Raw genomic sequence first — 14079 nt, 5'->3', positions numbered from 1 at the left:
AGTAAGAGTACCACTAATACTATATATTTTATGTGTTTATAAAGGTATACATTTGAAAGTTTGATAATTTTTGCCCATTGAAAAGATAGTGTCATTACCATGATTGTGCTGTGGCATGTGTACATGCGTGAATACATAATTCATAAGACTTTGTACATGTGGATGTGCACACACATATTTTGAAATGTAAGGTTATTTAAACAGCTATAGTCCATACTATTTTCATCACCATTTCTTTCCACTATGGCACTGCAGAGACTATGCCATGTGATGCGGAATTCACAGAAGAGATATGAACAGTTAGTCTCAGACTATACTGTCTTCAGTGTTCACCCGCACATACAGTTACATGTGGGATTAATTTTTTTTTCAGAGGTTTAATGTGTCGATCACAAGAGCAAAGGCCCTATTGATTGTTGTAAGGAATCCGTTTCTTCTTTCGCAATATGAACATTGGAACAGGTGAAGTGAATTATTTTAATTTATTTGATCAGTAAGCAAAAAAAGTTCAATCAAATTATAAGACTTTTTCAAACCAAACACAAATCAGCCATGTTAGGTTCAAAATTTTTTTCCTTTATTTAATCTTTATTTAATCTCATTGTTTCTAAGAACTCTTGTTCAGACAGACAGACATACCAACAAAAAAAGAAATGTTAAGGATTTAATAAAGTTCATAAATTAAATTTTTAATGTTTGTTCAGACAGACTGACAAAAAAAAAAAAACAGAGGATAGAAAGATTAAAAAGAGAAAGCTATCATATTTTAGTTCAGACAGACTGTTAAATGAAAAAAAAAATAGAAAAAAAAAGGAAAGTTAAAAAACATGTAAATTAAACTCCAAACTGACAGACAAAATAGTGTCTACTAGGCAATTCTTTCTTTTATTGTGAATGAAAGTCCATACAGAAAGACAAAAGAAAGTAGGCAATTCTTTCTTTATTTTCAACTTCTCTTTGGTGTAGTTTCCTTAAGTACTGCCTCGAGAAAAAAGCGTACACAGGATGTGATTACGATGACCCTACTGATCAGCTCGACGATGTCGTAGAGAGGTTTGCTGCAGTGAATATTAAGCAGTCAGGTACGAGCAGGATTTATTGCAATCAATTTCTCTGTTGAATATTTTATTTTCTCAGATTATTGGCTATAAATAATCTAAATCATTAGGACTGAAAAGTCAGAATTTCAAATAAATTGCATGCACATGTACTATCTACTAGCTGTCATCTTGCATTTTCATTACTTAAAGTCCATTTTCAAGAGCAACTATTTTCTTCTTGTCTGTCATGTTATTCAGACGTACGACAAGTAATGTGTCCAAGATTTATTGATTTTAATTATTATTATTATTATTATTATTATTATTACTGCACCATTTAAACTTTTTTGGGAATATATTATTTTTCAAGATGTAACCATGGATGTCAGCCAGGTTCAGTTGCAAGAGGACCCCGAGTGGAGAGGAGAGGCCTAATTTTAACTCTGTATTCTCAACTGTATTCTCAACTCAGATTCTTCTGTGATCAAGAGGAAATGCAAGATCTTTTACTAGGGGACCCTGAATTTGAAAATCAAAATATTATGACGAATAAGACATGGAGGCTAGAGAAACTGATATAATATAATATAATATTGTTGACCACGATATAAAGCTGCCTCATGTATATTAAACTATGACATCTACCTGTAAACGCAGACTTATCAAACCTTGCAAGTTCATCTTTTTTTCTGGAGAATGGTACATTCAAGTGACATGACGTTTATTATGAAACAATTGAGGATATTACTTACTTAAGCCATATTTTATGGTGCTTGAAACTGTGGGCATTTTTTGTCACTTGATTTTAGAGAGATTTTGATAGATATCATGTAGTCAGATTAGGTACAACTCTGTTAAAGAACTTGTGAATCACTAATTGTATGAAAATAATCAAAATTGGGGTTTGAATAATGCTTCAATAATTGTCTTAATCATTTTGACTTGAGCCTATTTTATCTGTGAATATCAAATTTTAATATTTTTAATAACATTTTATCAGTGTATTTCAGATATGCTTTATGAAAAAGTTTTAAATTGACAGGAGTATTTTTATAATAAGTCAGTTTTAGAAATCAAATTGATTCTATACTAGTGAAAATGTAAAATTCCAGAGTATATTTTTAACCAATGTTTTCTGTAATGTATCATACAGTGTGACTGTGTTTGTTCTCACCCTATGGGGAGGCAGAGCCTTCAAACTAACTATTCCTTGCACTTGCTTTACTAAATGTTTGAAGCTGGTTTGTAGTCTAAAATCTGAGCCTATAAAGACTTAGCTGGCTAAGTTGCACTTCACAGTTGTAAGAATCTTACAGATAGCCTAGGCCAGAAATAACTGATAAGTTGCAATGACTCACTGTAAAAAAGGTTGGTAGATTGCATGAATCTATTTGTGGTCTAAATTTTGTCTTTTATGCATATGTTTAATGAGAATAGCATCCAAAGGTTAAGGTTGGGCTTTCACTACACCAATCCCCTATTCCCCAAGAAAAGGTGCAAGAAAAGTTCTGATTTAATCAAAACTAGAGTATTGTTCGCTCATTAACCAAGTTATCAATTTTGCCTCATTTTTTCCAGTCTTTTTACTTTCTTTTTACTTTCCTTTGATTTACATTTTGATTGTCTTGGCAAGTATTTTACTTGCAGTGGTGTCAGTAGCCCATTTATGTATATTCTACTCATCAACTGTGGACCAATCATTCTTAAAAAATTGTAGTTGTAAGACAATATCGCAAAGTTGACTTTGTATAGTTGGCTATCCAGATTTAGCAGTCTAAGCTTAATTTTTTTGTGAAACGGTTCCCTTTTTTTCAATGAGCCAGTATACAGTACCTAATCAGTATTGAATTTACATATTTTATCTTTATCAGCACAATAAGAATCTTGCCATCTACTTTGAATTTTCATTGTTATTAACATTTTAGAATTGTTATGGAATTAAGCTGATTATGTTATCAGTAAGAACAAGATGTTATTATAATGATACATTTATGTACTGTGTAGATGCCAGTGCACTACTAAATTATGAGGAGAAATTTTTAACATTTTTTGGGATGGAGGAAACACAATTAATGAGGTTTTGGGGATTATCTTAATTTTGTGCAAAATTGGGCAACAGACAATGGTTATTTATGTACTGAAAATATATCAATAAAGCAAAAAAGAATGATAGTGCTAAGCTTTGTGGTGGAACCAAAATTTTAAGAAACAGATTTTGTGGGGTTGCCAAATATCGTGTGTATCACGTCTATAGACCTAGCAGTATAAAAAACCTTATAATTCTTGCAAGTGGTTTCTTCTTAGTAATTTGGACATTTAAGGTAAATTGAGGACAACACCGCTTCACTAAGAAATGACGTAAAGTCACAAACTACAACGAAGATGGACTGTGAATTATACAAAAGTAATGTCTGATCGGAGAGTGGGGGTGCATTCGAAACACATGACCTATTGCCACTCTTACGTAGTTTTTTTTTTTAATTACACATACACCATAATAATAACTTTAGCTAGAAGACACATTTTGTACGCCTAGTTCTAAGGACATAAGCCTACGGATGTATCAAATATATATTAGATGGGGTTGGGGTTTTTTACCCCTCCTAAAATAAATTTTAAAACTCGGTCAGAACTTATAATTTGATATTAAATAACTTAATTATAAATTTATAATTGTATATATATGCATTTAAAAAAGTCATCAAATCACGTTCCAAGACCTAAATATTTTCGTAATGTACGCCTTATGACACTTGATAACGTTCACGTGATTCAGATGGAGACAAAATGTGTCAAAAATATCTGAAATCGATATTGGGAAAGGGTTTAAGGGAATGATGTAAGGCACATGAGTAAACTGTGGTCACATAAAGAGATAATTCTAGTTTTTTATGTAATTATGCAAACATTTTCCGACTCATGCATGCCTCAAAGTATGGGAAGTTTAAATATTTTAAATATCGAAGGCTTTAAAAATATCCTATGTGGATAATATTTACACGTTTTTAATACTAAAAAAAATTAGACTGCTTTAAATAGGTATTACGACATGCACGTTTATTTTTGACACATTTTGTCTTCAACTTCGGTTGAATTTTTCACAGTAATGAATGTTTGCTAATTGCTTTCTAAGAGAATGCAGTTTTTGCCGTTTAAAAAATTTGACTTTTCCCTGTCACCATTTCGTCTAGCTAATCGTGGATGTAACTATATGTAACTATAAATTATAGATTCTATCAATGGCTAAAATATTACAAAAAAACATCAAACAACTGAAAATAATGACCAGCGACAAAAGACGCCCCGAAAAGTTTCTTTTTTCAATTTTTAAAAACCGGGCGACACCTCGAAGGTGGCCGCATTATTGAGTTATTCAAAAAATTCTAGTTATTTTCGGAGACGTTTAAACGTCAGATTTAGTTGCTAGGCTGATGTAAGTAAAGTTTCACTTGGACAAACAATTCTTACGTTTAGTAATATAAAAAAAGGTAAATGGGCCTACACATATACTTGTATTATCTTTATAAAAAATCTTTTTCTGTTTCTGCTCAACTCATAACTCATGTTACTGGTGTGGGAGTACTGATAACCCGACGCCATGAAGGGAGACGTCAGTTGTTAATTATTACCTAAATCAGTAGACGTTTTGAATATAGACATATACATTCACTCGTTTCTTCTGCCTTGCATATTTTCCAGGCTATTAATTATTACCTAAATCAGTAGACGTTTTGAATATAAAAATATACATTCACTCGTTTCTTCTGCCTTGCATTAGTAATATGATCCACTGCTGCTATCTTCCAGGCTATTAATTATTACCTAAATCAGTAGACGTTTTGAATATAAAAATATACATTCAGTCGTTTCTTCTGCCTGGCATAAGTAATATGATCCACTGCTTCTATCTTCCAGTTTTGTAAATCAATATAATTTGTTTTTTCATTTTTCAGAGTAACAAGTCAGCTGATTACAAAATGTGTTTCAGAGTACTTGGGTGACTGAACATGCTAAGTCCAGTGTACTTCCAATTGTCTCTCTACAATTCACTACAATCAGAACAACCATACTCCCTCAGGCTGCCTCAAAAATGCAGTCACGTACCCTACGCCAAATTACATTATCCACATTTTGGATCAGTGTTCAAATACCCGCACACTAAAGTAGCCTGCGAGAAGTTCACAGCTACCAGCTTAACGGACATCGTACCTATAAAAATTTTAGGGAGAAGGTATGTTGCTCAGAAATTTTCATCAAATTTGCCTGCACATTTCACAGACATTGCTTAGAACTTATTACTCTTATTATAAACAAACTGACAGGCAGAATAATCAAAATATAAAATATAAAAGAAAATGTATATGTTGATAAGATATTATTACCAACTTTGCGCATCACTATCAAAGGCCATCCCCTTTGAACAAGTTGACCATTGGTGACAACAAGAACGCCATCATGTGACTATACGTCAACAAAGGTATAAAAGCGCAAAATTTTAAAAGTGCGTTCACTCAACAGCGGACAGATCTAGAGCAACAGGACGGATGCCATGTGCTGCGCCCTGTATCAAGCACAAAGGACACGGGAGTCGACTCCCATTTCTCCGAATCTTCTACTCATCCTACGTCAACGCATCGCTCTTCGACATATTGTTCCCTGCACACGCAGACGTCTAGACGGTGGATTCGGCGTTTCTCTTAGCTGGCCAGCTAAAATCTTCGCTTCTCCCCACGAGGAATCGTCGCTCGGTCATCAGGATACTTCACCTTTTTGCTGTCGTGGGCTGGAGTCGTAGTGTCATTGCATATTCCCATGCTTTCCAGGTTTCTTTTTATTACAGGTCCAGGAAGAAGACTGCAAACTGGTGGGCGCCACCTGTGGGACTTCGACTACACTCCTTAAGGTATGTAATCTTTTTTTTCTTTTTGGAAGGGGGGTTTGAGAAATGAAAGAAATCTAATCTCGTTTTTATTTCTGTTTACAGGACATAGAAGATGATGGGCGCCACCTGTGGGACTTGGACTACACTCCTTAAGGTATGTAATCTTTTTTCTTTTTGGAAGGGGAGTTTGAGAAATGAAAGAAATCTAATCTCGTTTTTATTTCTGTTTACAGGACATAGAAGATGATGGGCGCCACCTGTGGGACTTCGACTACACTCCTTAAGGTATGTAATCTTTTTTTCTTTTTGGAAGGGGGGTTCGAGAAATGAAAGAAATCTAATCTCGTTTTTATTTCTGTTTACAGGACATAGAAGATGATGGGCGCCACCTGTGGGACTTCGACTACACTCCTTAAGGTATGTAATCTTTTTTTCTTTTTGGAAGGGGAGTTTGAGAAATGAAAGAAATCCAATCTCGTTTTTATTTCTGTTTACAGGACATAGATGATGGGCGCCACCTGTGGGACTTCGACTACACTCCTTAAGGTATGTAATATTTTTTTCTTTTTGGAAGGGGAGTTTGAGAAATGAAAGAAATCTAATCTCGTTTTTATTTCTGTTTACAGGACATAGAAGATGATGGACGCCACCTGTGGGACTTCGACTACACTCCTTAAGGTATGTAATCTTTTTTTCTTTTTGGAAGGGGAGTTTGAGAAATGAAAGAAATCTAATCTCGTTTTTATTTCTGTTTACAGGACATAGAAGATGATGGGCGCCACCTGTGGGACTTCGACTACACTCCTTAAGGTATGTAATCTATTTTTCTTTTTGGAAGGGGAGTTTGAGAAATGAAAGAAATCTAATCTCGTTTTTATTTCTGTTTACAGGACATAGAAGATGATGGGCGCCACCTGTGGGACTTCGACTACATTCCTTAAGGTATGTAATCTTTTTTTCTTTTTGGAAGGGGAGTTTGAGAAGTGAAAGAAATCTAATCTCGTTTTTATTTCTGTTTACAGGACATAGAAGATGATGGGCGCCACCTGTGGGACTTCGACTACACTCCTTAAGGTATGTAATATTTTTTTCTTTTTGGAAGGGAAGTTTGAGAAATGAAAGAAATCTAATCTCGTTTTTATTTCTGTTTACAGGACACAACTGCAAGGAGACACCCCACATCTACACTTAAGCTACTTCGACCATCCCTTGGAGCCAGCGAGTCCTGCCATGGTCTCTCTACGAGGTGGCTTCACTGGGGAAGCGTCCAGCGAGTCCTGCCATGGCCTGTCTACGAGGTGGCTGCACTGGGGAAGCGTCCAGCGAGTCCTGCCATGGCCTGTCTACGAGGTGGCTTCACTGGGGAAGCGTCCAGCGAGTCCTGCCATGGCCTGTCTACGAGGTGGCTTCACTGGGGAAGCGTCCAGCGAGTCCTGCCATGGTCTCTCTACGAGGTGGCTTCACTGGGGAAGCGTCCAGCGAGTCCTGCCATGGTCTGTCTACGAGGTGGCTGCACTGGGGAAGCGTCCAGCGAGTCTTGTCATATGGTGTTTCAATGAGATGGAAACCACTTAAAGGTAAGCCTGACTGCAGAGTGCTGACATAGTATGAAAAGTCATTAATTCATTTTTCTTTCTGTTGACAGAACACAACTGCAAGGAGACGTCCCACATCTACACTTAAGCTACTTTGACCATTCCTTGGTGCCAGCGAGTCCTGCAATGGTCTGTCTCTTTGATGTGGCTGCACTGGGGAAGCGTCCAGCGAGTCCTGTCATGGCCTGTCTACAAGGTGGCTGCATTAAGGAAGCGTCCGGCGAGTCGTGCCATGGTCTATCTGCGAGGTGGCTGCACTGGGGAAGCGTCCAGCGAGTCCTGCCATGGTCTATCTGCGAGGTGGCTGCACTGGGGAAGCGTCCAGCGAGTCCTGCCATGGTCTATCTGCGAGGTGGCTGCACTGGGGAAGCGTCCAGCGAGTCCTGCCATGGTCCGTCTACGAGGTGGCTGCACTGGGGAAGCGTCCAGCGAGTCCTGCCATGGTCCGTCTACGAGGTGGCTGCACTGGGGAAGCGTCCAGCGAGTCCTGCCATGGTCTGTCTACGAGGTGGCTGCACTAGGAAGCGTCCAGCGAGTCCTGTCCAACGTTTCATGGCAACTGCAAGGAGAAGAGGGACACGTGCACACTTCCGATACATCCCTCAATCCTTGGTGCCAGTGAGTCCTGCCACGGTCTGTTGAAGAGGCTGCATTGGAGAAGCGTCTGAAGCATATGGTGTTTCACTGAGGCAGAAAAACCTGCAAGGTAACCCGTGTTACTGGCGAGAACAATACACTAAAATTAATTTTTCAGCAGCAGTCTGTGCCATAAACTTTTCACCCTACTGGCCATTCAGTCCACCTTCTTTCCTAAAAACTAGATATAGATGTCTGAATCTTGATTCACTGGTTCGAATACAAAGTTCAATAGGACTAGACTGGATTGCATTAATATTTGTATTAACAAGACCTGGACATTTTTCTCGAATCATGATGTAACAGTTACATTTAAAATAAATCAAAAGCTCTTCTTCATACTTATAGAAAAAATCTAACAGCCATGTCACCAAATTGACACATTCTGGAAATCTACCGATTCCAACAATTTTTCTGGCTGCAGACTGCTTTTGATATACAATTTTTGAAAACTAATCAAATTTTCCTTTCTATTTACAGAACTCAATTAGGGCAATTCCTGATAAAGTCCCGCTTTTTTGAAAGAGGTGCAAGAAGAGGGTCACATTCAATCCTTGGTGCATGGTTGAGTCCTTCCATGGTCTGTATGTTAGGGGGCTGCATGGGGGAGCATCAGAAGCATATGGCGTTTCACAGAGATGGAAACCTATCAAGCCTTAAAAGGTACATATCACTCATGTTTTTTGGGGGAAACAAAACACTTAAGTGATTTTTCATACCTTGAAAAACTAAAAACCGTTAGCCACATTAATTTGACAGCTCACATTTAGAAGGCAATGTCTTTTACCCATGACCCACTCCTAGGATTAAGATATTTATGGTTAGTAGATTGGATTTGGGTGGGAGAAGTAAAGAGGGAAACTTTTGACTTAAAATTTTTTATTTTGTAGTTGAGGCAGATAGCATTGGCGAGCGCCTGTCCTGATGACGGTCCATTTTAACAAGGTTAACAAGGCTAAAATGGAGAAAGCCATGTCAGCTATATCGTATAGTGTTTCAAGAGCCCTTCAGTAGTTGTGATTAGAGAGCATTCAAGGTAAGTTATGGGACAGGATAAGGGTAAATGAACTAGATTGTCATTCATTGTATAGATAATACAAATCTTTTATCAGTGCAACTCCAACAAACTGAGCATTTTGTGCAAGGTCTTAGACAATTGTTTTAAGAATGTTTGGGACCTGTCACTCGGTGCAGGCATTTGTTTTCTATTTACAATTTACTCTAGCAAATTCAATGCTCATTTTTCACAGGTAAAAAGCTCTTTTAATTTGTCACAGATGTGGAAAAACCTTATCATTCATGCAAAATATTTTGACATGCCATTCGTCAACTTTCAGATCCTCAACAGTCTCAATATTCTGCAGGACGTTGTCACTGGTCCAGATAACTTGGAGCTACCGCCCCCACCACCCACCACCACCAATGTGACTCCGAGGTGTGGTCACTGGTCCAGATTACTTGGAGCTACCGCCCCCACCACCCACCGCCACCAATGTGACTCCGGGGCGTGGTCACTGGTCCAGATTACTTGGAGCTACAGCCCCCACCACCCACCACCAACAATGTGACTCCGAGGCGTGGTCAGTGGACCAGATTACTTGGAGCTACCGCCCCCACCACCCACCACCAACAATGTGACTCCGAGGCGTGGTCAGTGGTCCAGATTACTTGGAGCTACCGCCCCCACCACCCACCACCAATGTGACTCCGGGACGTTGTCACTGGTCCAGAAATTGTATACTAGCAGCTACCACCCCCACCTCCAGTGCTGTGGTTGTGGTAATAAAAGGCCACCGTAGAAGTGAGTATTTATTTCCATCTCTCTATATTGTTCAGATTGTTAGGCATTTTCCTGGTTTATATGCCTCCCTTTAAGCCTCTTGTTCTCCAGTCACTTTCTTTTTGTAGAATCTTGGCACTCTCCCAATCAATGTTTTTTTGTGATGGTTCGTTGTAGCAGAAGGCTACCTTGGGCTGTAGTGTATTTTTCCCTCTTCGGGTACCCTTTCTTATTCCTTCCCGTGTTCTTTAACTCTAACGTTCAACTTTCTCTTTGTCTCTCCCATATAAATCCTTCACAAATTAAACACTTGATGGAATACTAGTACACTCCTCCCGCTGGATCTAGATTGTTCAGGCTTTACTTAAACTTGTCTTTGAGTAGAGTCGTTTAAATGCTGTTAGTGTTCCTTTTCCTTCGTTAAAACTAATTTGTGCAATACCCCATTGTGACATTAAGTCTGAAGGTCGCCAGTGGCATGTCAAAATATTTCGCTTGAATGTTTTTTCCAAGTTTGTGACAAAAGTGCTTTTTATATTTATTTCCCATCAAACTGCTGAAACTTTACAAACACATTTCATATACAAATGGTTGACTTTTATTACATTTTGAAGTAATAATTTAAATTTGCAGGCTACCAAAAGTGGTGGATTCTAAAAATGAAGATTGCAACTACCAAACCTCCAGATGAAACACTTCTTCAGGACTGAGGGATCTTTATACAGATAACTTTGTAAGTTATTGGGGATCAACAACTTAAGAAAAGTGGTTCTGAATTTTTTAAGTATTATTATTGGTGTATTATGGCATTTCTTATTATTGACAGTGATCAAAAACTACATCCTATGTAAACAAACAGTAGAATTAGAAGTAGCACAGACAGTCAACAATTTAACATGTAGGCTAACATTACAATATTCAATATAGCAACATCTTTTCTTACTTTTTTGTCAAATGTTTGAAATAATTTATTTTTTGAAGACTGCTGTCTACTTACTCTAAAAAGTTGATATATATATTTCAATAAAGGAAGCATATTTCACTGTACATTTGGAAATAACGCTCTGATCATTTTAAGAACCAAGCTTTTCATTAATGTTAACGGTGTGTAAATATCAGTGATATACTTTCTTTGTTGCAGTTACTGCAAGCTTTCGATATAGCTTTTCATACTTTTGAGTAAAAGTTGGATTTCATTTGTAGGCTACGAATTGGGAGTTTTCCAATAATTACGCCTGCATGATGTCAGATAACGTCGACCCAAGACCAAATGTCCAAGATGTTGAACACTGTACAGCGTTAGCAAGGAGCCCTGTGGACACTTTCATGGATGCTCGGACATCCCACGAGTTTTGGTGTTGAAGGACACGGCTTGTTCTGCAAACAAATATAAAGAATGTGGAATGGTAATGAAGGCAATATACAGTACTGAATGTAGTGGGAATACAGTCTAATAATGTATCAGTCTTTTGGATGCTGAGAATATTTGGGGTTCATGGGTCACAAACATGTCAAGGTGAAATTGCATCAAATTTCATTTGTATTTTATGCCTTATGCAGTGAACCATTTTATTTCAATAACAGAAGAGAAAACTGAGGTTCAAGATAATTCTTCATTCCATACAAGATCAATTGTATAAGATGTGTGCTTCTGTAGGAAAAGTCTACCTCTACAGTTGCTATAATTATTATATTAATAAATTTGAATATAGAGTTGCTTTATCCACATTCTGAATGCAGATAGTTTTTTGCTCACAAAAACATTCCCACCACTTGTGGTCGTCTGTGTTTTGTTTCAATCTGAGATGGTCATTTTTCAAATTTGTGCTTTTGATGATGTGGAGTTGTTTGTCAGTATGGCATTTGAAAAGGTCTTAACCTGCACACTAACCTTACTAACAAACCTCACATCTTTGTAAAATCTGACTTCATGTAAACGCTTTTACATGAAGAGATTTTACATTGTAATGAAATATTTTACGTGTGAGAAAATATTTCATTATATTTTTTGTACAGTCTGCTCTTCTTGAGAGATGCTGTCATCTCTCAAGATAGAGATCACATTACTAATATTCAGATTTTCTCAAGTGTTATACTTGACAAATACATCCACTTCATCACATATGCACCTTTTCTCCGGATCAAAAAAATTCAGATTGAAATTTACATGGGCGGTCATACAGTGTAATGTGAGATCCGAAATATTTTGAAGCAAGCTTGCTTTATTCTGTACTTGTATCATGCAGGTAGTTGCGATTTCAGTGCAAAGTTACATTTTAGAAACCTGGTATTTTTAGTCGAATTATATATCAAAGTTTAGTTGAAATCATTGATATTCCCGAGTTATAATCATATTACTTGAATCTGTTTGCATTTTATCATAAAGAGAACTATAATCAAGTTTTGAAAGATGCTTGCAGTTGTAAAATGATTAACTTTATTTATGGTTTTAATTCTCCAAGATAAAGTCAAAATGATTCTGTTTAATTGTTATGTCTCTTGTTAGTTTTTTATTGGCTTCAGTGCCTTTTTCTGTAAGAATTACTTTAATAAGTTTTTATGCTTCACCTCGTGTATAGTATATATATAGAATAGTTAGTCAACACAAAGGTTATTCCGTCACACAATGCTGTCTAAAACGGGACGATTCTTGAACTGTACGCAGCGCCGTGCCAATAGAAACCGATTTTGTCATGTTATAAGGACCGAATTATCCGGGCGTGGGCACTTTCCCGGCATTCCCCACAAAGGGTTTAGACGGGTTTTTCCCCACGGCCCGAGAGCATCTGGTACCAGTTTTCGACCACAAGACCTGCATTATCGGACTGTGTGCGTTCCGACGCTGGATGAAGACGATGGAAAATCTTGCAACTTTTGATAATACTGCTATGTATTAATTCATTGCGTTTACGTAGTTCATTACTGATTATTAGTCCTTTTTAAATCAACTGTAAATATTCAAAATTGTACATAATAGTTGAATAAAAAATATTCTATAATTTTCTTTCTTTCTTTTTTTTTTGTAAAAAAAGTGGTCGTGTACAGATCGCTAAAAAAAAGCGAGACTTGCAAATAAATTTAAATGGACTCGCATGTATGCTCGTTTAATCATTAGTAGAAATTATCCTCTTTCGCCTCTCACTTAAACTTTTACAATCTCGTCACTATTTCTGTCACTCCAATTTCTACCATGAAACTAGCCGATGTCCAGGTAATGAGTTGAATTTTGGTTTTTGGATACAAAGCTGTGGTGCTGCGTTACTTTGCTCTCCCGGGCCCCGTAACTCGAAAGCAGCGCGCATTGCGACCGAGCGCAAGCGTCTCGATTCCATTACTTGCCCATGCTCGCCCCATGTAATACACTGTAGCCTCTATGTGATATAGCCGTTCGCAATACGCGATGCTTTTAAGTTACGGAGCCCCAGGAATACCTTGAGCCGTTACCTAGACTTTCCTGAGTCAAATTAGAGAAGTAACTATCTTACTTAAATAAATCCCACTGTAGATTTAAGAACCCAACACCTCTTAATGTTAACGAAGGGGTACATTGTGTATAAATGTATATGTTCTTGACTATAACACAAGTAAAACGAGAAAAAAACTAGTTTTTCCCATTCCTGTGCCATTGTTATCCTTATCTACTGGCACTATTTTTTTTTTTTTTTTTTTTTTTGCTGTGGGAATTGAGGCCCAATTTTTTATATAAATGCATATAGCAAGCAAAACTAGACAAAACCAAGATTTTTTCCATCCTTGTGCCATTATTGTCCTTATCTACTGGCACTATTTTATATTTTCTGAGGGAATTAAGGCCCAATTTTTTTATTCTTAAGAACACCTCACTCCCATCCCTGTAGCAAAATACTTGCCGATTGCATTTATTTTGAGAATCAGATTTTATATATATTTATATTATGTATAATGCAAGAAAAACTAGACAAAACCAAGAATTTTCCCATTTCTGTGCCATCACCGGTGACATGTACCAGAAAGTCCCCCATGACAGAGAGTCCGCTTCCCATTCATTTGTACAAGTGAGCCTCGCCCTAGATTTTGACCTACTTAGGTCAAACTAACCCTAACTATATGGAGGACGGACTTTCTGTCACACGGACCCTCAGTTTCATGGCACCGGCCTTATCTACT

At 37.4% G+C, this 14079-nt stretch overlaps 2 protein-coding genes across 31 annotated transcripts in view; both read left to right on the top strand.

Moving 5' to 3' along the window:
* Positions 1-3212, top strand: part of LOC106160217 (poly(A) RNA polymerase, mitochondrial-like) — a 51451-nt gene extending 48239 nt beyond the window's left edge. For 2 of the 3 annotated variants that reach the window (XM_087016690.1, XM_087016689.1), the window contains 3 exons: positions 374-462; positions 967-1082; positions 1411-3212. In XM_087016690.1, coding sequence (XP_086872816.1) covers positions 374-462; positions 967-1082; positions 1411-1475 — 270 coding nt within the window. In that variant the 3' untranslated portion in view covers positions 1476-3212. The remainder of the gene's footprint in view (positions 1-373; positions 463-966; positions 1083-1410) is intronic. The other variant, XR_015335365.1, reaches the window with a different exon arrangement.
* Positions 3213-5198: 1986 nt separating this feature from the next.
* On the top strand, positions 5199-12935 carry LOC147760727 (uncharacterized). Of its 28 annotated transcripts, none has more exons than XM_087017652.1 (10): positions 5199-6207; positions 6288-6339; positions 6420-6468; positions 6681-6732; positions 6813-8223; positions 8634-8816; positions 9044-9189; positions 9491-9954; positions 10567-10666; positions 11137-12935. In XM_087017652.1, exon 5 carries the CDS (start codon positions 7644-7646, stop codon positions 8157-8159), a length of 516 nt encoding a protein of 171 aa, XP_086873778.1. In that variant the 5' UTR covers positions 5199-6207; positions 6288-6339; positions 6420-6468; positions 6681-6732; positions 6813-7643; the 3' UTR covers positions 8160-8223; positions 8634-8816; positions 9044-9189; positions 9491-9954; positions 10567-10666; positions 11137-12935. The 28 variants fall into 27 exon arrangements, with proteins under 28 accessions (XP_086873778.1, XP_086873777.1, XP_086873779.1 ...); XM_087017651.1 differs by having other exon boundaries at positions 6288-6468; positions 6813-6864; positions 6945-8223; XM_087017653.1 differs by adding an exon at positions 6549-6600 and having other exon boundaries at positions 6288-6468; positions 6945-8223.
* The last annotated feature ends 1144 nt before the right edge of the window (positions 12936-14079 follow it).

The sequence above is a fragment of the Lingula anatina genome, chromosome 7, assembly GCF_051362555.1.
Source record: "Lingula anatina isolate TDL-2025a chromosome 7, LinAna3.0, whole genome shotgun sequence".
NCBI lineage: Eukaryota > Metazoa > Brachiopoda > Lingulata > Lingulida > Lingulidae > Lingula > Lingula anatina.
This window is presented reverse-complemented; position numbering and strand designations above follow the sequence as displayed.

Coding starts and splice junctions, on each gene's coding strand:
- LOC147760727 (XM_087017659.1), top strand. CDS start 7,644: ATGGTCTGTCTCTTTGATGTGGCTGCACTGGGGAAGCGTCCAGCGAGT.